The sequence below is a fragment of the Caenorhabditis elegans genome, chromosome IV (assembly GCF_000002985.6).
Source record: "Caenorhabditis elegans chromosome IV".
Classification (NCBI taxonomy): Eukaryota; Metazoa; Nematoda; class Chromadorea; order Rhabditida; family Rhabditidae; genus Caenorhabditis; species Caenorhabditis elegans.
In genome coordinates this window covers 13,445,386-13,469,718 of record NC_003282.8, presented here as the reverse complement: position 1 = coordinate 13,469,718, position 24,333 = coordinate 13,445,386, and the positions used below count along the sequence as shown (strand labels likewise).

The 24,333-nt window shown below is 35.1% G+C and overlaps 4 protein-coding genes and 1 pseudogene across 6 annotated transcripts; 3 read left to right on the top strand and 2 right to left on the bottom strand.

The window, feature by feature from the left end:
• Positions 1–319: 319 nt before the first annotated feature.
• On the bottom strand, positions 320–3,622 carry fezf-1 (C2H2-type domain-containing protein). Its single transcript, NM_070193.5, has 6 exons — positions 3,454–3,622; positions 2,997–3,118; positions 1,891–1,968; positions 1,684–1,750; positions 565–683; positions 320–474 (listed from the first exon to the last, which is right to left on the bottom strand). The coding sequence occupies exons 1-6, from the start codon at positions 3,578–3,580 to the stop codon at positions 331–333; spliced, it is 657 nt and encodes a 218-aa protein (NP_502594.2). The 5' UTR covers positions 3,581–3,622; the 3' UTR covers positions 320–330.
• Positions 3,623–8,742: 5,120 nt separating this feature from the next.
• Positions 8,743–8,841, top strand: Y38H8A.12 (Small muscular protein; the record flags this gene model as incomplete). Its single annotated transcript, NM_001380516.1, has 1 exon — positions 8,743–8,841. The coding sequence occupies one exon, from the start codon at positions 8,743–8,745 to the stop codon at positions 8,839–8,841; it is 99 nt and encodes a 32-aa protein (NP_001367292.1).
• A 2,036-nt stretch (positions 8,842–10,877) lies between these two features.
• On the top strand, positions 10,878–12,743 carry Y38H8A.8 (annotated as a pseudogene). Its single transcript has one exon. A coding segment is annotated over exon 1 (1,866 nt).
• Positions 12,744–12,937: 194 nt separating this feature from the next.
• On the bottom strand, positions 12,938–14,219 carry Y38H8A.7 (uncharacterized protein). Its single transcript, NM_001383237.2, has 5 exons — positions 14,124–14,219; positions 13,993–14,076; positions 13,830–13,923; positions 13,686–13,785; positions 12,938–13,635 (listed from the first exon to the last, which is right to left on the bottom strand). The coding sequence occupies exons 1-5, from the start codon at positions 14,211–14,213 to the stop codon at positions 13,584–13,586; spliced, it is 420 nt and encodes a 139-aa protein (NP_001370173.1). The 5' UTR covers positions 14,214–14,219; the 3' UTR covers positions 12,938–13,583.
• Positions 14,220–14,920: 701 nt separating this feature from the next.
• uso-1 (Uso1_p115_head domain-containing protein) lies at positions 14,921–24,329 on the top strand (the record flags this gene model as incomplete). 2 transcript variants are annotated; one of them, NM_001047508.3, is made up of 12 exons in its annotated part: positions 14,921–15,022; positions 15,938–16,033; positions 16,220–16,375; positions 16,439–16,683; positions 17,938–18,188; positions 18,242–18,326; positions 19,300–19,552; positions 20,058–20,440; positions 21,417–21,637; positions 21,682–22,427; positions 22,851–22,994; positions 23,544–24,279. In NM_001047508.3, the coding sequence occupies 12 exons, from the start codon at positions 14,921–14,923 to the stop codon at positions 23,685–23,687; spliced, it is 2,826 nt and encodes a 941-aa protein (NP_001040973.1). In that variant the 3' UTR covers positions 23,688–24,279. The 2 variants fall into 2 exon arrangements, with proteins under 2 accessions (NP_001040973.1, NP_001040974.1); NM_001047509.2 differs by lacking the exons at positions 14,921–15,022; positions 15,938–16,033 and having other exon boundaries at positions 23,544–24,329.
• Between the last annotated feature and the right edge of the window lie 4 nt (positions 24,330–24,333).

The window sequence follows — 24,333 nt, the reverse complement described above, 5'->3', positions numbered from 1 at the left end:
TACCCTTTACATCAGAAATCCCTTATAAATCGAGTCTATTTTAGTCAAAAGTTAGAGTGGATTTACAATATTTTTCCGCATAAAAACCAACTCGCGCAAAACGGAACACCCTCTCTCTCTCTCTCTCTGTCCCTTTTGTCACTTTTTTGCTATCAATGTCCCGTGACTAATGTCATTTGTAAGAAGCACACAGTACTTTTTTTTGGGGTGTTCATTGATGCGTGAACAAACTAATAAAAATGGGTAACCCACCCCGCCAAGTTTCATATAGCCTTGTGAGGAATCTCGCGGATTTCTAAGATCAAAGGAATTTGTAAAAAAAAACAAGGTTTATTGAGTCATATGCATTTTGCGAAGATGCTTCTTTAGGTCAAAGTTTCGGCAGAATCCTTTTGAACACACGTGGCAAGTGAACGGTTTGTGTTCTTCGTGTGTGAACATGTGGAATGCAAGGTTATACGATTGGTGGAATGCCTGGAAATTGATCAAGGTTTCCAGGCTATGCGCGGCAGGCATGCTTATGCCTACATGCCGCCTTCAAAACTCAAAAAAAAAACGCCTCACCCTACTGCAGATTGAGCAAGAAAACTTTTTCGTATCCTCGTGAGTCAGTCGATGGTTCTTGTAATTTCCGTTCTGGTGGAATCCTTTCCCGCATATTTCACACACGAATGGCTTGAATCCTGAAAGAATTGTTTTTTCAAGATTAATTATTTTACGAGCTTAGGGAGAAGTTACGTGTAAAAAATGTGATGCACTGTGGTGGTAATTGCACACAATTTTTGGGATACATCATAAATAACGCGCATTTCTTTTAAAACTAGTTTTAAATTTATTCTACAAATCACATTTTACTACGGGGCCGCAATATACAAAAACTCGGCCACCCTCATAAAATGAGATTGGAACTTTTTTTTTTTTGAAAATCGACTTGTTGGAACTATGAATATTGTGTCGTTTCAGAAAGATCTGACGTGAAAATTTAAAGATAAGCCGCTAGCCGAGTTTTTGTTTTTTCTAGGCCAAATAGCAAAAACTTCCCTCTGATAGGTTAAATCTCGGCCAAACTGTTATGACTTCAAATGGAAAATGCTCTCACAAAAAATCGCGATTTTCAGAATGATCTATGGTAAAAAAATCAGGAGTAGGAAAACTAGTCCACCTATTTTTCCGCGGCCACGTAACTGAAATGGGTGCAATTCCCAGGCAAACATTCACAACATGGCCGCGAGAAGAATAAGCTGGCCGAGTTTTCCCATCATTAGTATTTTGCCGTTGAGAAAACGTGTAATTTTCATTTTCAGTGGGTGCCCGAGTTTTTACCAAAAACATTTTTTTGTCCGCCTGGCAAAAGCATACCATTCACTAGACGTGGCCTAATTCCGGTGGCCGATATTTTAAAAAATTCGGTTTTTGACCCATTTTGCTCTGAAACCGAGTTTGTACCTAACATTTTTGCGGTCACATATGAAAAACATGCAAAGGTTGTCTAAAATTAGCCTAATTTTCGTGGCCGAGTTTTTTCAAAAATTTGGGGATTTGCTACATATAGTTCTGCAGTGATTTGGACCTTTGAGCTAATTTCTGAGAATGGCCTAGTTTTTTTCCGGCCACATAAGACCAATTTAAATACATTTTCATATTCTCCCCTTCCAATCCTATTTCATAAACTGGATCGTATACCTTGATGAATCCTGACGTGAGTGTTGAGTGTTGACGATCTATTGAAACATTTGCCACATGTTTTGCACTGTAACAATTCAAAAATAAAGAAGTGGTACGGTAGAATGGAGAGGGGGAATAATCGGATGAAAACGATGCGTCTAATCCCATTTTTGGGCCACTTCTGTCCTGTCTATTCCAAAGGATTAAGGACGACACCTCCCTTACCTTATGTGGTTTACTGTCAGTGTGAATGATTTTATGACGGCAGAGAGTGGATGCTTGACGAAATGCTTTTCCGCATACCTGAAAATAAAAAAATGATGCTTTCAAAAAGTGTTCCGTCTGAAATTTCAGTGCATCCTAATGATAATAATAATATCGTAAGTTTCTGAAATGCGTACTATAAGGCCAGTACGGCCAGTAAGGAAATGGTTGACAACAATATTTTTTTGCAATTTTTATTAGGCCTTTTAAGCATAATTTTAAAGCTTTATCAGGCATCACAGAAATGATTATTAATCATTTCCCCACTTGCCGTTTTTCACGATATATAGCTACAATGATTTATTTGGATGGGTTGCAAAAATTGAAAAAAGGGTCTCGTGGCGATCAAAAAATTGTGGAATAGCTTTATAATTTTGCGATAGTCAACTTTTTTTATGGACATAAACAATTTAAAAATTAACAATTTATGTACTAAAAATGTTTAAAAACATACAGTTAAACCCAGGGGTGGGTGGCAAACGATATTTTCCGGCAAATCGGCAAATTGTCAAATTGCCGGAATTGGAAATTTCCGGCAAATCGCAATTGCCGAAATTTTTTGGCGAATTGTGGTTTTGCACATTTTATTACGGAAATTGTCAAATTTCAATTTCAATCGGCAAAATCGTACAAATCCTATGAATGTTTTTACATCTAATCAGAAAAGTAAGCAAATTCTATGAAAATATCTCGAGAAAACAGGCAAGAAATTTCAAAAAAGCACAGTTTTAGGTGTTTCCGTCTTATAAAAAAATCCTCTAAATATTTCCGTCCAATATGATATCCGGCAAACGGCAAATCGGCAAATTGCCGGAGTGAAAAATTTCCGGCAATTCGGCGAACCGCAAATTTGCCGACTTGTGAAATGAAAATTGAGAATCAATCAAAAATGCTACCGTAACCTTTTTCGCGGTGAAATCCATCCGAATAAATCCGTGTGCCTTTAAATATTACAACAATTTTTTGAAACGTTAAAAATGCAAAAAAGGAAAAACAACTGAAGAACCTGTCTTGAAAAGGAATTATACTATAATCTGATTTTCAAAAAAGTATGAAAACTCACACACCTTACAAACGAACGGCCGTTCTCCAGTATGTACAGGCATATGACGTGTTAAATTGTAATGTGCATTAAACTGCTTCCCACATATTTCACATGGAAATTTCTTTCGACTATTCTCATCGTCACCTGAAAAACAAGAAGATTTTTAGAGCAAGATATCTTTATTTTGGCAGAACGTTTTTTTATAAGTCCATTGGCGGTTTATATCCAGATTTGCCTTTAGTTAAAGTTAATAGAGGTGCAAAATTATGAAAAATTATCTTCTATTGCATTTTTTGACAGTCTAAGTACTTACTATAGTCCAACATAACCGAATATCAACATAAAACAATCCAAAATTATTAAAGCTGTTTAATGATTTACAGCCAAAGTTTTGATAAATCTTCAAAACTAGTACTTTTGGGGAATTTTGTTCAATTATAAAAAGCCGAATTCCAGAGAGATAAAAAATTCTAGAGCACCTGAAGATGATTCTGCAAATATAGAGTTCGAAGAAGGCAAGGGAAATGGAAAAATTCCAGATGATCTGCATAAGGATTTAGGGGATGGCGAATCGGCGAGAAGGACTTCGATTGAAAACTTGAGCATCGCAGGGATGAAACCACCGGCAAAATGGGCAAAATGGACAGTATCAAGGCCTTTTTGGGCTTAGCGAGGGCGCCCCGCCCCCGGCAGAGTACAGTATGAAGAAAAGGCGTCGAATGGGAAGACACTAAAGTAAGTGGATCTTTGAAATGAAGGAATTTATTGGAAAGTATAGAAAAGGAAGGGGAAAAGAATGGATATGAAATATGTACAGTAATCCGTACAAACTTGAGATATACTTCAAGATGCTCGGTTTATGGGATTCATATACCGTTTTAACTTTTAAAAATTAATTTTAAATTTATAAAGTTAGAAGGGTATATGAATTTTAAAAAGTTAGAACGGTATATGAATTTTAAAAAATTAGAATGGTACATGAATTTTAAAAAGTTAGAACGGTATATGAATTTTAAAAAGTTAGAACGGTATATGAATTTTAAAAAGTTAGAACGGTATATGAATTTTAAAAAGTTAGAACGGTACATGAATTTCAAAAAATTAGAATGGTACATGAATTTTAAAAAGTTAGAACGGTATATGAATTTTGAAAAGTTAGAACGGTATGTGAATTTCAAAAAATTAGAATGGTATATGAATTTTAAATAGTTAGAACGGTATATGAATTTTAAAAAGTTAGAAGTTTAAAAAGTTAAATAAATAAATAAATATTAATTAAATAAATAAATAAATATTAATTAAATAAATAAATATCATTACCTATATATAAAAAAATAATTCCGTTTGTTCCGTAGTTTGTAGTCTGTGACGTCATAGCTTATAAAGGCAGGCGTTTTCGGCTGTTGGAGGGATATTAGTTTGGGGTTAGTAGGGGGATATGGACGGGGTACTGTAGTAGTACGGTAGGATTACTGTAGTTTGGAAAAATTGACGTTTTGTCTTTTGAAGGAATATTGGTTTGAGATTAGTGGTGGGATATGGACGGGTACTGTAGTAATACTGTAGAGGTACTGTAGGAGTACTGTAAGATTACTGTAGTTTGGGAAAAATTGACTTTTTGTCTTATCATTACCTATATATAAAAAAATAGTGTCCGTTTGTTAAGAAGTGACGTCATAGCTTACAAAGGCAGGCGTTTTCGGCTGTTGGAGGGATATTAGTTTGGGGTTAGTAGGGGGATATGGGCGGGGTACTGTAGTAGTACTGTAGGAGTAGGGTAGGATTACTGTAGTTTGGGAAAAATTGTGTTTTTGTCTTTGGAAGGGAAATTGGAAACTTCGGGAAAATTCTGAAATGTTCCAGAACCTTCTGGGAATTTCTGGAAATTTCTAGAATGTTCCAGAACCTTCTGGAAAATGCTGAAAAGCTTTAGAACCTTCTGGAAAATTCTAGAAAATTCTGGAATGTTCCAAAACCTTCTGGAAAATTTTAAAAAATGTTGCTGCGAGATCTTCGTGGCGAGACCCATCGTGGTGAGACCCATCGTGGAAAGACCCATCGTGGAGAGACCCATCGTGGAGAGACCCATCGTGGAGAGACCCATCGTGGCGAGACCCATCGTGGTGAGACCCATCGTGGTGAGACCCACCGTGGCGAGACCCACCGTGGTGAGACCCATCGTGGAGAGACCCATCGTGGAGAGACCCATCGTGGCGAGACCCATCGTGGTGAGACCCATCGTGGTGAGACCCGTCGTGGTAAGACCCACCGTGGTAAGACCCAAAATTTTGGCGGGAAATTTAAATTTTCTGAGAAAAATATTTTGGCGGGAAATTTAAATTTTCTGTGAAAAATATTTTGCGGGAAATTTAAATTTTCTGTGAAAAATATTTTGGCGGGAAATTTGAATTTTCTGAAAAAAATATTTTGGAGGGAAATTTTAATTTTCTGTGAAAAATATTTTGGCGGGTAATTTAAATTTTCTGAAAATTCTAAAATTCTGGAAATCTAAAATCTTCTGGAAATTTCGAAAAAATTCTCGAATGTTCCCGAACTTTCTAGAAAAATCGAAAAAATTCTCGAATGTTCCAGAACTTTCTAGAAAAATCGAGAAAATTTTGGAATGTTCCAGAACTTTCTAGAAAAATCGAGAAAATTCTGGAATGTTCCAGAACTTTCTAGAAAAATCGAGAAAATTCTGGAATGTTCCAGAACTTTCTAGAAAAATCGAGAAAATACTGGAATGTTCCAGAACTTTCTAGAAAAATCGAGAAAATACTGGAATGTTCCAGAACTTTCTAGAAAAATCGAGAAAATACTGGAATGTTCCAGAACTTTCTAGAAAAATCGAGAAAATACTGGAATGTTCCAGAACTTTCTAGAAAAATCGGGAAAATTCTGGAGTGTTCCAGAACTTTCTAGAAAAATCGAGAAAATTCTGGAAGTGTATGTGTGTCAAATACTTTTAATGGTGCCAGTCGTTGCCCGCGCCGTAGGCGCGGTCAGCGGCTGGTTAATTAAATAAATAAATAAATATTAAATAAATAAATAAATATTAATTAAATAAATAAATAAATATTTATTAAATAAATAAATAAATATTTATTAAATAAATAAATAAATATTAATTAATTAATTTAGATTTCCAGAATTTTGGGATTTTCAGAAAATTTAAATTTCCCGCAAAAATATTTTTCACAGAAAATTTAAATTTCCCGCCAAAATATTTTTCACAGAAAATTTAAATTTCTCTCCAAAATATTTTTCTCAGAAAATTTAAATTTCCCGCAAAAATATTTTTCACAGAAAATTTAAATTTCCCGCCAAAATATTTTTCACAGAAAATTTAAATTTCTCTCCAAAATATTTTTCTCAGAAAATTTAAATTTCCCGCCAAAATATTTTTCACAGAAAATTTAAATTTCCCGCCAAAATATTTTTCACAGAAAATTTAAATTTCCCGCCAAAATATTTTTCACAGAAAATTTAAATTTCCCGCCAAAATATTTTTCTCAGAAAATTTAAATTTCCCGCCAAAATATTTTTCACAGAAAATTTAAATTTCCCGCCAAAATATTTTTCACAGAAAATTTAAATTTCCCGCCAAAATATTTTTCTCAGGAAATTTAAATTTCCCGCCAAAATATTTTTCTCAGAAAATTTAAATTTCCCGCCAAAATAATTTTTTTTTCAGAAAATTTAAATTTCCCGCCAAAATAATTTTTTTTTCAGAAAATTTAAATTTCCCGCCAAAATATTTTTCACAGAAAATTTAAATTTCCCGCCAAAATATTTTTCTCAGAAAATTAAAAATTCCCGCCAAAATATTTTTCTCAGAAAATTTAAATTTCCCGCCAAAATTTTGGGTATTACCACGGTGGGTCTCACCACGGTGGGTCTCACCACGACGGGTCTCACCACGGTGGGTCTTACCACGATGGGTCTCACCATGACGGGTCTCACCACGGTGGGTCTCGCCACGATGGGTCTCACCACGATGGGTCTCGCCACGATGGTATCACCACGATGGGTCTCGCCACGATGGGTATCACCACGATGGGTCTCGCCACGATGGGTCTCACCACGATGGGTCTCGCCACGATGGGTCTCACCACGATGGGTCTCGCCACGATGGTATCACCACGATGGGTCTCACCACGATGGGTCTCACCACGATGGGTCTCGCCACGATGGGTCTCACCACGATGAGTCTCACCACGATGGGTCTCGCCACGATGAGTCTCACCACGACGGGTCTCACCACGGTGGGTCTCGCCACGATGGGTCTCGCCACGAAGATCTCGCAGCAACATTTTTTAATTTTCCAGAAGGTTCTAGAACAATCCAGAATTTTTTCGAATTTTCCAGAAGGTTCTGGAACATTCCAGAATTTTTTAGAATTTTCCAGAAGGTTCTAAAGCTTTTCAGAATTTTTCAGAAGGTTCTGGAACATTCTAGAGTTTTCCAGAAATTCCCAGAAGGTTATAAATAAATATTAAATAAATAAATAAATATTAATTAAATAAATAAATATTAATTAAATAAATAAATAAATATTAATTAAATAAATAAATAAATATTAATTAAATAAATAAATAAATATTGAATAATTAAATAAATATTAATTAAATAAATAAATAAATATTAAATAAATAAATAAATATTAATTAAATAAATAAATAAATATTAATTAAATAAATAAATAAATAAATATTAATTAAATAAATAAATATTAATTAAATAAATAAACAAATATTAATTAAATAAATAAATAAATATTAATTAATTAAATAAATATTAATTAAATAAATAAATAAATATTAACTAAATAAATAAATATTAATTAAATAAATAAATAAATATTAATCAATTAAATAAATATTAATTAAATAAATAAATAAATATTAATTAAATAAATAAATAAATATTAATTAAATAAATAAATAAATATTAATTAATTAAATAAATATTAATTAAATAAATAAATATTAATTAAATAAATAAATAAATAAATAAATAAATAAATATTAATTAATTAAATAAATAAATAAATAAATAAATATTAATTAATTAAATAAATATTAATTAAATAAATAAATATAGAAGAATTTGGAAGAAAAGACTAAAAACCGCTGATTACCAGCACGTGTTCGAAGCCCAAGACACAGATCTAATTCGCTTGCCCGGTTTTCGTAAGTTTAGGCCGGGAGAGTACTCGAGACTAGTTATCTAAAAACTAAAAAGACATTCCGCAGTAGAAAAGAGTCGTTTCTCCTCGTAGATTCGATTCTCTGTACCTGGAAATCATTATTTTCAGAGACTTCCAGTATAAAATAGTCATTTTCTCTATGTAGGAGTGATTATCTGGTTCTGAAAGTATTTTTTCCGACTCTACTCATTCGATTTGCTCAGATTTGTCTGTCAAATTGTCTGTTTCCGACTTGTTTGTTTGTTTCTGACGTGTTCGCCACCCCCCTGCGGGCGGCGCGTGCGCGTCGCGTATGCGTCGCGTATGCGTCGCGATCGCAACAACAACAACAACGACACTTCAAAGAGGCGCGCGACGCATTCATTCGTCATCAATTGCCAACCTTTTTCGTGTTTCCAGACAAAATTTTGATTTTCTCTTGAACCTTTTATACATTTTCGTTAGAAAATCTTAAAATTTTAATCTCTTTGGCTAAAATTTCCGTGCATTTTTTGCTTGTCTCTTCTTGAATATCGACAATTATGATAATTCAATGCTTTCCAGTAGACACCGCCAAGCCATGCCTCCCAAGAAGCATAAGAATCCAAAGACCCCCGACACCACCGAGCCACTCAGCGAAGAGGCCCTTCTTGGACCAAAGAGCCGATTGGGACACTGACAGCTGAAATAGCCGAGACCACCATCAGGTATAAAGACAAAAAGACGAGCTAGTGACATTAAAAACTTAAAAAATTTATTAATTTCCCTTAAAAAATTAAATTTTTATTTAAAAATTCTAAAAATCCCCCCCCCCCTTTTTTACCCCAATTTTTTATCAAAAATTATTAAATTTTCCCAATTTATATAATTGTTTTCTTTAAAAAATTCCCAATTTCTCATAAAAATTATTAAATTTCAATAATTTAATATAAATTTCTTTAAAAAATTCCCATTTCCCAATTTTTTCTATAAAAAAAAAAATTAATAAATTTCCATAATTTATTTAATTTTCCTTCAAAAAACTCCCCACCTCCCAATTTTTAATCAAAAATTATCAAATTTATATTAATTTTCTTTAAAAATTCCCCTATTTTTCATGTTTTCATCAAAAATTATTAAAAATCAACAACTTCCAAGTCATCCCCAACCCCCTCCAACAACCAATCCACCAACTTCCCCAACTTCCCAACCTCCCAACCAACAACCAATCCACCAACTTCCCCAACTTCCCAACCTCCCAACCAACAACCAATCCACCATCTTCCCCATCATACTATTTATTCTACAAAATTATAGCCCCTAAATGGATATCAGTCGCTACGAGCTCAACTCAGCAACAGTTAGTTTATTTTTTTCTTTATTTCAGAGCTGAACTCCCGCCAACGCCAGACAACGACGAGACATTGATGGAAGTCGATTCTTCCGACTCTCCTACGGGGAATGAGTATACCCTGGAGGAGGAAATATCAGGTTGTCCCATAAGTTTTTGTACTTTTTTTCAAATATTTTTCCAAAACTTCTAGAAAGTTTTAAAATTTTTTCATCGTAGGTCGTGTCAAGGTCGGGTCGTCCCCTTTCAGAAAAGATTCATTTCATCCATTTCTACTTTGCCACGATGACAATCATCAAACTTGAACGTCGAGACGTTAGATTGCTTCTTATTTATGAATTTCGTCTTGGAGATTCAGCAATGGAAGCGGAACGAAACATATGCGGTGCGATGGGTGAGGGAGCACTCTCTTATAATACAGCAAAGAGTTGGTTTCAAAAGTTCAAGAACGGCGACTTCAGTCTCGAAGAAATAGAACGTTCTGGGCGACCGGTAGAGTTAAATGAAGAAGACCTAGTGAAGCTGGTGGAGGAAGAGCCTCGTCTTAGTCTTCGTGAAATGGAAGAGAAGCTTGAGTGTTGTCATAGCACAATTGCACGTCACTTGGGTCGCCTTGGTTTTACTTCAAAACTTGGAATTTGGGTGCCTCATGAACTTTCGGCATCACAGAAGCTCACTCGGGTCAACGTTTGTACTCAACTTCTAACTTTTCGTCGAAAGTTCGATTGGCTGAACAATCTGGTTACTGGAGATGAGAAGTGGGTGCTCTATGTTAACCATTCCAGAAAACGTCAATGGCTTCCGATCGGTGAGAAAGGAATACCGACGCCAAAGCCTGATCTTCACCCAAAAAAGATTATGATCTGTGTCTGGTGGGGTGTTCAAGGACCCGTGCACTGGGAATTGTTGCCAACTAATAAAACTATCACTGCTGATTACTATTGTGCCCAATTGGACCGAGTTGCAGAAAAGACCAACGGAAAATATGAAAAACTATATTTTCTTCACGATAATGCTAGGCCTCATGTCGCCAAGAAGACTTTCCAAAAGCTGCAAGATCTTGGTTGGACTGTTTTACCGCATCCACCATATTCTCCAGATCTTGCACCAACCGACTACCATTTGTTCTTGTCTCTCAGTGACTACATGCGCGACAAGCAATTCGACGACGAAGAGCATCTCAAAACTGAACTCTCCACTTTCTTCTCATCGCGTTCGCCGGATTTCTTCTCCCGTGGCATCATGATGTTACCTAGTAAATGGCAACAAGTGGTGGACACTAATGGTGAATACTTGTGTGAATAGTACTACTTGTCGCTTGAGAGAAATAAATTTTTTTCAAAAAAAAATAGTACAAAAACTTATGGGACAACCTGATACTATTAGGAGCCGCACCGTACACGCCGACACCTATTCCAAAACCATCAGACACCACCGACGAACAGCAAATCACATCTCTGGTCGCTGAGCTTTCCAAGCAGACGGAAGAGAATTCGGAGTTGACGAAATCGCATGAGACGAAGCTAGAGTCTCTTCGGGAAGTCGAAAAAAATTAATATACTCCGACATTACGGCAAACCGTGTTCCAGACAAGACTACATCGACAGCTCCATCAAAGATTCTGAAGGCTGCTCACACTCAAAATCCTGACGGTTCACCGAAGCCTCCAGTTGTCAAGCCGCCAGCGGTGAAGACGCCCGGTTTCAGAATCGCGAAGGAGAACACGGTGACTCTTTCTCAGATGCAAACTGCAGATGAAGCTCGTCCGGTCTTCATGAACTGCCCTCTTTGCTCGGACTCAAGAACGCACTCCCTCGACGCGTGCCCGAACTTTCGTTCAGTGGCAGCCAAGCAGACGAGATTCCGCGAAATCGGCTTATGCATTTCGTGTGCGACAAAGATAGACGACAATCATTCGGGAAGGTGTGGCCCAGAGTGTCCGTACCTTCTCAGACCATGCACCAGATGCTCGGATCTCCGTTCATCAATCCGTGCCTCTTACCATCTGGAATGCCTCTGCGATTGGAATAGGAAAGGAAAACCATGGAATGGAGGACCAACGGTGTTGATCCGCCTTCCTGAATCTCCACCCAGAGACCAAAAAAGAAGAAGAAGAGGGGACAGAGGCAGATCACCATCAGACGAATACGGCAACGTCATCCACTACAACGACGACTACAACAACAACGACCGCTACAGTCAAGGTCCGTCCGACAACTATCGCCTATTAAATTGTTCACACCACCACCCCATTGTTCACTTGTTACTGTTGTTGTTAACCATCTTGTTATATGGGTGAAAATCCCTAATAATAAACAGATGTGTAAAATTACAAGACTATAAGTATAAGTTCTCACAAAGACAAAGACAATATGACCTTTACATTGGCTCTTGGAAAGTACGATTCTATGTATAAGCGATTTATAAACAATATACTCGACTAACAGTTTGTCAAAAAATGTTTTTTATTTTATGACTTGGCATATAAAGACTGGCTGGCGCGGATACGTAACGACTAATTATTTATTTATTTTTTTTCCTTTTTTATACTTCGCAGGGTACACTGTACGTGCCTCTGTACCCTGTTTAGCAAAAAGACTACGAGTTTTTGCGCCTGACTGTTTAGTATCACAAGTTCGCGAGCTTGTGATGCGACGCCGGGTTCTTCGACGACACCTTCAAAGAGACAAGACTATCCAGAGATTTAGCAATAGACACCGAAAGGGTCGATACATACTAAAAACCCTTAGACGGAGGACTAGCTACCCTCCAATCATCGGCGAAGAAGAAAGAAGATTTAAATTGAGTGGCAACTTTCGGTGATTTCCTCAGGCCAGAGGAGACTTTGGCGGCTCTCTGCAAGATCAGGCATGACTATACGGTGTCAAACAAGAACTTGGGCGGACAATTCGAGTGGAGTTTGGACTACTTGTTTTGGTTTCCCTTCTTTTTTTTCCTTTTCCTTTTTACCAGACGCAAAGACTAATTTTTAGACGTTTTTTTTATATATATTTCCTTAAAATTGCCCCCCCCCCCCTCCTCACCCTACTCTTTGGTCGATCTGCCTCACAACCATATCCACCTTGGAGTCCTCCACTAAACCTACTCTACATTGTTGGGAACTCTTTCCCTTTCTACACCGGGGACTCTTGACCCGAAGGGGGACTCTTTACCCTGGGAACTCTTGGCCCAAAAACCTACAATACAGGGAACTCTTAGCCCTCACCGACATTCCTCTGCCAAAGGAATAATTAATAACTCACCCATATTAGGTAATATTTAATAATCCCCCCACTCATATTGGGTCATTACTTTCCTTATTTACTGTACCTTTATTTATTTATTTATTATTTGATTAATATTTATTTATTTATTTAATATTTATTTTATTAATTTATTTTTATTAATTTATTTAATTAATATTTATTTATTTAATTAATATTTATTTATTTATTTAATTAATATTTATTTATTCATTTAATTAATAATTAAATAATTAAATAAAACATTTCTGTAACTACGTGAAGCTTCTTGTACCTACTGGAATATTATTGGTATATGCTGAAAGAGCTTAAAATTTACTACAAAGTTTCTGAAAGACATTTCAAAAAAAGTTACTTTCAAAAGATTTATGAATTTTCAAAGTTTGGAAAATTCATCTATTTTTGCCTATAAATGGTAGTTTTCATTAAATAATAAAATACGCACTAAAAGGTAGGGCTGAAAATGTACTATTTCTGTAACTACGTGAAGCTTCTTGTACCTACTGGAATATTATTGGTATATGCTGAAAGACCTTAAAATTTACTACTCAGATAAACCGAACCACGCAGGCACCGCTCCAAACCACGCAGGCAACGCGTACAAACCACGCTCAAGAATGCCAGTCCCTGCGTGGTTTCAACGCGTTGCCTGCGTGGTTTGGAGGCGACACCTGCGTGGTCTTGCAGCAATGGCAGTTCGCAGCCCGCTCCTTCCCCTTCCTACCGTTTAACCATCTAAAACGCAAAGTACGAAAATCTCAAAAATAACAACAAAAAAAGGTGGGAAACAAAATTAAGTCCATTAGGCAGTTGTTTTCGTCCCAGTGATCAGTGTGATGGTGTGTCCTTTTCCTGGCTCATCTTTTTCCGTGCGTTCAAGCTGCAATATTATTGATTTTTGGAAATACAAATTGATAGAAGGGTGTTTACCATTTTTGATCCACCTGTCGGGAGAAAACATCGCCAAAATCCGCACTCGGGAACTGTCCTTCGAATCCGGCTACAACATGTAGAATATTGTGAAGAACGCCTGAAAATTTTTGTTTAAAAAAAAATTGGACAAGAATAGCTTACTGATAGGACAATTGAGAAGTCTTCCTTGAAGAATCTGATGATTCACCGAATTTGGGTGGACACTGAAGGTGTGGAGGAGCTCTGGAGGAATTGTCTGAAAAGTGAACTATTTTAACTACATCTGGATTTGGAGAATTTGTGCAGCTGCCAAACTTCTGTTCACCTTTGACTTGGAATTTTCCGCGATTTTCCTAAGCTCTTTGAAATCCCAGTCCATAGTTCGAACGAACGATTCCGAAGGTTTTTTCTGAAATTTTGTTGCTATATATTTTTTAAAAATAAAGTTTATCTTACGTTGAAGCGACCAATCGAATGCGGCGCCTCCAGTCCATTGCCACGCCGCTTTCGGCCTCCTTTTGGGGTTTTTCGGGCCGGGGTTGACATATTTACCTGAAAACAATTATTGAGTTTCATGAAGAAATTGAAAATTAATATAAAAGTGCTTTTTGCAAGAAAAAAAACGGAAAATTCCATTAAATTAGGAAAAAAAAATAGAAGAAAAAGTTGTCCAAGAGGAGTACGCAGCCATTGGCCTAGGAATCCCGCGCGTGGCTGAACGTTGGCTGCCTGCATGGTATGTAGGCGTCACCTGCGTGGTTTTGCAGCCACTGCCAATAGCTGCCCACCGTCAAGTCGCCTGCGTGGTTCCTAGGCGTCACCTGCGTGCTTTTGGTTGCCTGCGTGGTCTTGACGCGTTGACTGCGTGGTGGGCAGTCACCTGCGTGGTTTGGAGCGGTGCCTGCGTGGTTCGATTTATCTGAGTACTCTAACTTGGGCATTTATTTGAATTATATTTGAAGTATATTCGGAAATTTTTCTTTTTTTGAACATTGAAACACATTGAAATAAAATAAAATAAAGTTTGCCAGAAATTTCAATTCCAGTAATTTGTTGATTTGCCTGAAAGCTAATATATATCGAAATGTATACATTACCCGTAATCAAAACATTTTGAAGTAACAGTATTCTGTTATTCTATCCGTTTTCTCTTCACTTTTCTCTCCCGATCAACTCACTCAATGTGCCCTCTTCCTACATTACACTTTTACGCACTCTAACACTCTCTGAGCCGATAGTTTTATTCAATCGAAATGTTCGCTTATTCAACGTCTTCAATTACCGGATCAACTCTTTCAGTTAGATCGTTTTCCAGTGACACGACAATTTCCAATGCGTTTTTCAATTTGCCTCAGGTAAAGTTGTTGCAAAATATATTGATTTATTGTTATTTCTACTTTTAACCAATGTTTTTCAATTTAAAAAATTTTGAATTGAGCATATTAGCGCTGATTTTTGTTTTTTTTTAATTTAATATTTGAAAATAGCCTGTCAATTTATAAAAAATCTATGCTTTATATTTATTAAAGATATTAGCCAGACGGGAAATTTTGCAATTTTTATGTGTTTTGCGCGAAAAATACGGTAGTTCTTGGTCTCAAAACGACAATTTTTCGTTGCATGGAAACGGGTGCTCTCCTTTAAAGAGTACTGTAATTCTAAACTTTTGTCGCTGCGGCATTTTATTCGACTTTTCATTGTTTTTCTTAAAATTTATGTGTTTTAATTGTTTTACTTCAGTTTTTTACAAAATAAAAACAGCCTTTTTTAACGAAGAACTATGAAAAAACGATGAAAACCCTGCAACAACGAAAGTTCGAAATTACAGTACTCTTTAAAGGCGCGCCCTGGTTTGAATATAACAAAAAAAAAGTCGTGTCGAGACCAGGAACCGTATTTTTGGCGCAAAAATCGCAAAATGTTGGGTATGAGTATAAAATAAAACACCGTGACCACTGGCTTGAGCCACGTGTACGGTATTTAGCTGAAAAGTTTCGATCGTGTCAGGACTCAAGACTGTTCTTTTGGGGGAAAACCCGAAATTTTCGTGGGCAGCTGGTACTCTTCTTTCTGGATTTAATCCGGATTTTGACAGAAAATGTTTTCTCGACGATTTTATTGAAAATTTCCATCTGTTTCCCAAACTTTCTCCAATTTTTTTGAAATTCTTGAATTCAGTATAATTATTATTCAGTTGAATATGCAAATTTTGTTATTAAAACAATTGAAATATTTGTTTTATTCACTTTTTGAGCAGATCTTTTTTTCAGAGCAATTTCCGTCAACGTCTGCAAGCGAAAAAACGAAGTCCGAAAAGAGTCAGCAAGCGCGCTCCATTGAGAACGCATCCTCCAATTCCACGACAGGTTTTTCCACTTTTCTCTTCTTTTTTTCCCGTTTTTTTTCATTTATTTTATGTTAAAATTCAGAAAATAAAGAAAAATATTTAGAAATAAATAAATTAAATTAAAAAATGCATTTAATTATCATTTATATTCGCTCAACAACACGACAATCCCATTTTCCGCTCACTGCCACGTGTAGCTTTGCAGATGTCGCTGTTTCGGAACTTTTTTGGCGGCGGACAGCAAGATGAAGACGAGGATAATGGAGCTGAATATGTAGAAACACTTGTGGAACGAGCAGAAACTTGTACGGCACCAGAAGACCGTCGAGATGCGTTGAGAGGGCTGAAAGGTGTCGCAAAGGTGAGAGAAAAAATCATTTGAACTATTAAAATTAAACAATTAAAATTAAACGTGTAATTTCAGAAATATCGATTAGCCGTCGGAACAATGGGAATGAATGCATTCATTGACGTGCTTGAAACAGATCGCATGAACACCGAAGCCATGACAATTGTGCTCGACACGATGGCAATCGTTTTGTCAACAGACGACGATTCTTCAGAATCCGATGAATTAGGAGAACGATTAGCCGAAGTGATGATTAAACGAAAAGGCTTCATTTCTTCAGTTTTATGCGCCGTTGAACAATTCGATATTGGAGTTCGAAGGTTTTTATTCCGAAATTAACGAGAAAAAAATCAAGATGCTTTAAAAAATTCACTAATTTCAGCTAAAATCTCCAATTTCGTCAACTTATCGGTGTCACAACAACCGCAAATTAATTTTCTTTTTAATTTATCCGTATTTTCTCCGATTGAGATACATTTTCAGGCCAAAGGCACTGAATAAGGGGCCTATCGACTGAAAATTCCTCAAAAAACGGCAAAATATGATTATAATTGAATTAAATCGATTTCCGGCTGTTGCGAGACAATCTTCGAAATTAAAAACACCTGATGTTAGGCAAAATCCCCAATTTTGCTCCTTTTTTTGCGTTACAACAGTATAAATACAGTCTTTATTGCATTTTTTTTTTGGTTTGGTATCCGATTTTTTATTATCTTTGGTGTTTGCTTTTAATAACGAAATAACGTGAGATCAAATAAAATATGAAAATTCGATAAAAACTGCATTGCAGCAGTCCTAACGCGGAAAAATTGATAAAATTGGAGATTTTAACTGAAATTAGCCCGTTTTTCAGAAATTTTGAGAATTATATCTTCAAAATTAGTGTATTTTGGCGCATTTTTAATTTTTACGAGCAAAAATTCCCCCGAATCCTCCTTTAAGGAAGATTTCGGACGATTTTGAACGTATACCCCCAAAAATGGGCTCAAATAATCGAACTTCGTATTGAAACTGCTCGAAAATGTTTGAAAAACTTTTTATGGCGGTTCAAAATTTCGAAAAAATACACTGATTTTAGCTAAAATCTCGAATTTTGGCCTTTTCTCCGTGTCGCAGCGGTTCGAAGTTGACTTTTTTGGAATTCTCGTCCTTTATTGAATATTTTGGTACTTTATCTCATATTATTTCGTTTGTTAAAGTACATTTAAAGACGATAGGTAACCGTTTTTTATGATTTTTGGCTACTTATAGGCTTTAAATGTACTTTAATAAACGAAATTAAATGATATAAACTACCAAAATATGCAAAAAAAGGATGACAATTCCAAAAAAGTCAATTTCGGACAGCTGGAACACGGAAAAATGGCCGAAGTTCGAGCATTTAGCTAAAATCAGTGTAATTATATAATATTTCGAAATTTTGAACCGGCATAAAAAATACAAAATTTTGAAAATTTCTTGAGCAGTTCTATTACGAAATTCGTCCATTTGAGCTCATTTTTGAGTCTTTACGAGCAAAAACCCCCCGAATCCTTCTATAAATTATTTCAAAAATCTGTATTTTACTATTTCAGAACTGCAATTCAGCTGATTTCAAACCTGCTTCGTCATCGTGGAACAGAAGTTCAAAAAGCCGTAATGGAGCATCCTCAAGGAATCGCAAAGCTCGTCGACGTTATTCATGATAATCGAGAAATTATTCGAAACGAAGCAATTTTAATGATTTGTGAATTGAGCAGAGCCAACTCGCAGGTTCAACAGCTTCTCGCGTATGATAATATATTTCTCGATCTTCTAAATATTATTGAAACCGAGCCCCTTGACAGTGAGCGGCTAATCAATTTTAAACATTTTATTTATTTTATTCTATGTTTTCAGGCATTGTCATCGAAGATTGCATGTTTGTAATGCTTAATTTATTGAGAAAACATGCGATGAATCAGCAAATATTCAGAGAAGATCAGTGAGTGAAAATTGGAATTTAATACACAAAAATTGCATCTAAAAAATCGAAAACCACTCAAAATGGCAAAATTTTGCTTGAATCTGAATTTTTCGCGACTTGTCTCTCACGGAAATCGATTTTTTATCAATTATTCCGCATTTTTTTGGTATTTATTCTGTATTTTGGTATGTATCCTTTGAAAATGCGAAATAAAATACTAAAATATGCAGAAAAATGTGAAAATTTTGACAAAAAATCGATCTCCGGCAGCAAATTTCCAGATTTTAGCTCAATTTAATTACTTTTTCGAGTTTTAGACAAATATCATTATGAAATTTAGTATTTTTTACGAAAAAACTCAAAATTACTCCTTTTTTGCGATTTTCGCGCCAACACGTGTTTTCAGCTCGACCATTCGGTGTAATTTGTGCAAACACCGTGACGCGCAAATGCAGACATTTTTGCACGCGCTGCGGTGAAATTCCTCTTGGGAAATTTAAATATTTTTTCCCGCCTTTTTTTAAAATTTTCGAGGCGTTGGTCGAGCTGAATACACGTGCGCCAAAAAGACGATACTCGGTCTCGACACGACAAATTTATGTTGTCTGCGAAAATGCGTGCGCCTTTAAAGATTTCTGTAATTTTAAACTTTCGAGAATAATTATAATTTGAAATTACAAGAATAATTTGAAATTACAGTACTCTTTAAAGGCGCACACCTTTTTGCATTTAGCAAAAGTTGATCGTGTCGAGACCAAAAGTGGCGGTTTTTCAATTTTTTTTACAAAATCGAAATACGAAAGATTTTCGATTTTTTTCGCTTTTTCCAAAAATATATTAAAATTTTAGTCATTTATCTCCTTTTTAGAAGAAATGTTTATATTTTTCACATCAACATAAACAAAATTAGACAAAAAATCGAATTTTATTGTTACTTTTCTGAATATTTTTTTCGATTTTTTTTTGTAAATTATAAATTCAAATTTTCCAGATTTGTCGCTCGCCTCGGAAAAATCCTGCACACATTTCTCTATGGAAACGAAGAAACTGAAGATATCGAAGTAACTGAATGGGCGAAACAACGGACAGCTAACGTTATTTTCTTGCTTCAAATCATTCGTACACTTGTTAGTCCAGATAACACCAGTGAAAATACCCACGCAGCTCAGAAAGTCTTGAATCAAACGAAAATTCTCGAGGAGCTGTGCAGAGTTCTTCTATCGGAAATTGGAGCATCTGTGGAGGTTTGTGTTCGAAATGGCCCGAAAAGAACAAATTTCATAACGAAACCGGTGTCTCAGCGGCCGGAAATTGACTTTTATTAGATTTATTAGTTGCAATTAAAACTCAAAAAACTAAAACTAAGTTTAATTTTTTTAAAGTGGTTTTACAATACAAAGTGTTAAAACGTATGTTTTTTCTCGTTATTTCATTGATTTAGGTACATTTAAATACCTATTACTTGAAATGTACCTTAATCAACGAAATAACGAGAAAAAACATATGTTTTTACACTTTGTATTGTAAAATTACTTTTTTTTGATCTAAAACTTAGTTTTTTGAGTCAATTTCAACAAAAATAAACTGCAAGAAAATTGGCAAACTTCGAGATTTTCAAAATTTTAAACCGTCATAACTTTTCTTTGAGAAAATTTTAGAATTTCTAATTACGGAATTTGGGACAAATAAAGTACTTAAATCTCTAATTTCGGTACTACTTACCCTTTAAAATTAAAATTTTTTTTTCAGATTCTTACCGAATCAATAATCGTCGTGGCTGAAGCTATTCGTGGAAACTACACAAATCAAGAATTATTCGCGAATACTGTACTTGACAACGGAGAAGATGTTCCACGTACCTCTCTTGTGGTTCTTCTCATCTCAATGACCGCCGAAAAACAGCCGTACAAGCTGCGATGCGCTGTATTCTACTGCTTTTTGTCATATCTTTTTGACAATGAATTCGGAAAAGCAAGAGTAATTGAGACGTTGCTTCCTCAATCTCATAACAGCTCGAGCTCTTTGACTACTGGAGCTCTCATTTTACAAGCAATTTCTTCGGCTGAATCTGTTCAGGCATGGTTCGGATGTGTGACTCTTATGCATTGTCTGTATGATGTTGATCATTTGAGGTGAACACGTATATCTTTTAAAAAGTCGAATTCTCAAAAAAAAATGTTCAAACATTTCCTAATGGCATGTCACATTTAGTGGTTTTCTACGCGTTTTTATGAGAATCTATTATTTAAATACATTTTCAGTCGATAGGTCCAAATTCGGACTGAAAATATACTCAAAGGAAATCTGAGAAATATTTTTAAATGACTTCAAATTTTCTCCTAATTCCGAATATCTATATGAAAAAATTCGAAAAAATTTCTCTTATTTTATATTTCAGCGTGAAATCGCGATTTTCATTTGCGTCCCCATGAGATTCTTCAAAAAGGCCGAATTTTCGAGTCAGAGACGCCGTGTGTCGATTTACGAGATTTGTGTATATTTACGAGAGTTTCAATTTTTATTGGATGCTGATTTCCGTTTTACAACCGGGTTTCCTTCATTTTCGTCGGTTTTAGTTTTTTTTTTGTTGAAAATGTGTTTTTTGAGGTTAATTAAACGTTATATAATCAAAAAACTAACAACATTTTTGATTTTCAGTCAGGAAAAGCATATATTTGGATTTTCCGTCGAGTTGTTACCAGCATTGGAAATTTTGTTAGTATTTTGATAATATATGTTTAATTGACTTTGGAAAACACATTTTCAAAAAAAAACTGGCAAAACTAAAGGAAACTCGTCGAAAAACCTGAAATCATTATCCAATAAAGATTGAAAATCTGGTAAATCGACACATGACGTCTCTGGCGCCAAAATTCGGCGTTTGAAAAGTCTCATTTAGGCGCAATTGAAAATCACGCTTTCAAGCTGAAATATAAAATCAGGGAAATTTTTTTGGAATTGTTCATTCAAATATTCGGAATCAGCGGAAATTTGAAGTAATTTAAAAATATTTTTGAGATTTCGGTACTGCACCTTTAAATTCATAAAAAAAATTAACTATAAGAATTGAATTTCCCAACAAAAAAAATTCACCGTTGTTTTTTTCAGCGAGCAACTTCTTCGAGTAAACCTCACCGTAGTCACAGAGGATCCTCCATTGACACTTTTAAATCATGTCTGCCAACTACTTGTTTCTACTGGAAATCGCCGACCACAGACCAGAGCCGGACTCCTGATGCTCCTGGGAACGTGGCTTCAAAATTGCCCAGCCGCAGTTTCCGATTTTATGGCTAAAGACGAGCATATACAGTATTTGACAACTAATTTAGGTGGGAACGGTTATTCAATTTTAAATAATTTTCAAAAGTTTAAGTGGATGAATGTGGTGAAGGATCGGAGAGTGAGCAGCAGGTTCTACGAGGACTCATGGCTTTTGTTCTACTATCGTGCTTGAAGAATTTACAAAGTAAGGAAGCACGATCATCGATGGAAATATTGATTCAAAGACGTGTTGGAAAGGAATTGATTCTGTCCGCATTGGAGGGACTTTCAAGAACCGAGCAATTTGTTAGAGCAGCACAAAAGCAGCAGCCGACAAATGAGCTTTTCCTCGATTTCCACTTTGTTAAACTTTTCAAATCTCTCGAAGGAACGTTGGCTAAGCAATTGAAACCGAATGGAGAATTTAATGGAACTAGCAATGATAGCATCATTCAATCATATAAAGAACTCATAAAACGGCAAGATGGTGATATTGCCCAATTGAAGCAAGACAATAAGCGAATGAGTCTTGAGATTGAGAAATTAAATGCAGAAGTTCAGAATAAGCAAATGGAACGAGAAGTTGAGAATCTTCGTGTGAGATTAGAAGAATCTGAAGCATTTAAAACTCAAAATGAAGTGCTGAATAGTCAGCTAGTAGAGTCACAGAGACTCACACAACAATGGTATGCAGAAGCCGAACGATACAAGCAATGGGCTCAACAATGGCAAGCCTATCAGTTGGCACAGCTTCCGAATGGTGTAGAGACGGGATTGGCTCAGCTTCAGCAACAAGTCAACGAGTTGGAGCAGCAACTCGGATTTGGATATCAGGCATTCGAACAGCAATCACAAACGGTATGGTAGACAGGAGATTTTATCAGAAAATCGAAAAATCGAAAATTTTCGTTTTTTCGAAAAAAAAATTTGTCGATTTTTCAAAAATTAGCTTAAAATTTTGGTCAGGGTTCTTCTTTTTTTGATGAAAATATTTATTTTTTTTCTCATCAATAAAACAAAAATTTGATTTTGTAAAATCATATTTTGTGGTTAATTTTCGGAAATTTTTTTCGATTTTCCGGAAAATCGAAAAATCGAAAAATGACACAATTGGATCAAAAAACTAAACATTTAAATCTGCGAAAATCAAAAAAAACCAAAAAACAATTCGATGCTTAAATTTATTCGAAAAATTTTTTTTCGGCTTCCGTTTGGTCTAAAATAAAAAAAATAACCAAAAAAAAATAAAATAACCATAAAAATAAAATTTACATATTTCAGATGCTCCACTATACATCAGAGAATGCAAATCTTAAAGATAGACTCGCGAAAACGGAAGCTGCTCTCGCTGAAGCCAATTATAAAATTGAGCAATTGAATTTGAAGCCAATTTCGAATGGAATAGTTGTGGAGCACGAACCACAGGTAGAATTCGAGTGGAATTTTCGAAATTTCAGGAATTTCTAGAAAAAACACTGAAAAAGTATAATTTTATTGGAAAAGATGGAAAATCTTACCAAAATTATCGATTTTTTCATTAAAAAATCGAAAAAATGTGTAAAATTTCAGTTTTTCGAAACCTTGATTTTTTAACAGATTTCTTTTTTTTAAGAAGGAAAAAATATATATATATATAAAAATAGTTATATATTTGAGGTTAATTTGAGCAAAACTTGATAAAATTTCAATTTTTTTTTTGAAAAAAGCTGAAAAAATAATAAAAAATTCTAAAAATATCAAACACTTAAAATATAATTTTTCTATGAAAAAATTAATTATTTCGTTTTTCAAAAAACTACTTTTAAATTTTGGTTCGATTTTTTCTGAAGAAATTATTTTTTGCTACAGATTTTTCATCCACTTTTTCATTTTTTTTTCAATTTTCTCTGGAAAAAAACTAAAATAAAAACGTTTCGATGAGTAGCTTTTGAGCTTTATCTCAGTGAAAATAATTCAAACATTTCAAATTTTCAGGCTGACTCCGAAGAGTTTTCAAAACTGAAACAAGAACAAGAAGAACTTCTGATGCTTCTCGCTGATCAACACAATAAAATGTCAGCCTACCGACGCCTTCTTCGAAACCTAAAACAGCCAGTGACAGATGATGAGGACGAGTAATAAGGCTGTGGGATTACTAAAAATCGGGTTTCTTTTTTGTTTTCTTTGGGGGGTCAATCTTGTCATAGAACATGTAATACTTCCAATCAACTTTTCTTTTTTTAAATCGAATAGGTTTCCTGTATAATATTTAATTTATAACGCATACACCGTACTTTCGCAGGATTTTTTAAGTGTCTTCTTAAAGGCGCACAGGTTTTTTTCAGATATGTTTCGGCTTTCTTGTTTTTTTTTCTCAAACTGATTTAAAACAATTTTTAACTTATGTGATAAATGCAAAGAAAATAAACAAAATTAAATACCATAAAAATTTTTTTGGGCTCGCCGAGACCCATAAAACCGTGCGCCTTTAAGAAGACATCTCAGAGATCTTGTAAATCTACGATATCGTATTCGCCGTGATTTTGCTGGCAAAATATTTTCTTCCTGTTTTTTTTGTATCCCTACCTACTCTTTCCATTTCGTTCAAACCACACTGTCTTCTGTGATACCGAAATTATGTTTTTTTTTTCCTTTCAATTTTATTTATGTAAAACTTAATAGTAAATATGGTCCAAATAAATTATTGATTGATTCCGAAATCCATCATTCTCTCTCTCAGGTTGAATGGGGATTCGGTGAATGATCAAATGATATAACGAACCCG

Excerpts from the sequence above, each read along its gene's own strand:
- Y38H8A.7 (NM_001383237.2), bottom strand. The coding sequence starts at position 14,213 with ATGTCAACCCCGGCCCGAAAAACCCCAAAAGGAGGCCGAAAGCGGCGT. Across the intron at positions 14,077-14,123 it reads ATTCGATTGGTCGCTTCAAC|AAAAAACCTTCGGAATCGTT; the intron begins GTAAGATAAACT and ends ACAAAATTTCAG. Across the intron at positions 13,636-13,685 it reads CGACAGGTGGATCAAAAATG|CTTGAACGCACGGAAAAAGA; the intron begins GTAAACACCCTT and ends ATAATATTGCAG.
- fezf-1 (NM_070193.5), bottom strand. The coding sequence starts at position 3,580 with ATGCTCAAGTTTTCAATCGAAGTCCTTCTCGCCGATTCGCCATCCCCT. Across the intron at positions 3,119-3,453 it reads ATTTGCAGAATCATCTTCAG|GTGACGATGAGAATAGTCGA; the intron begins GTGCTCTAGAAT and ends CTTGTTTTTCAG. Across the intron at positions 475-564 it reads CTTGCTCAATCTGCAGTAGG|GCATTCCACCAATCGTATAA; the intron begins GTGAGGCGTTTT and ends ATCAATTTCCAG.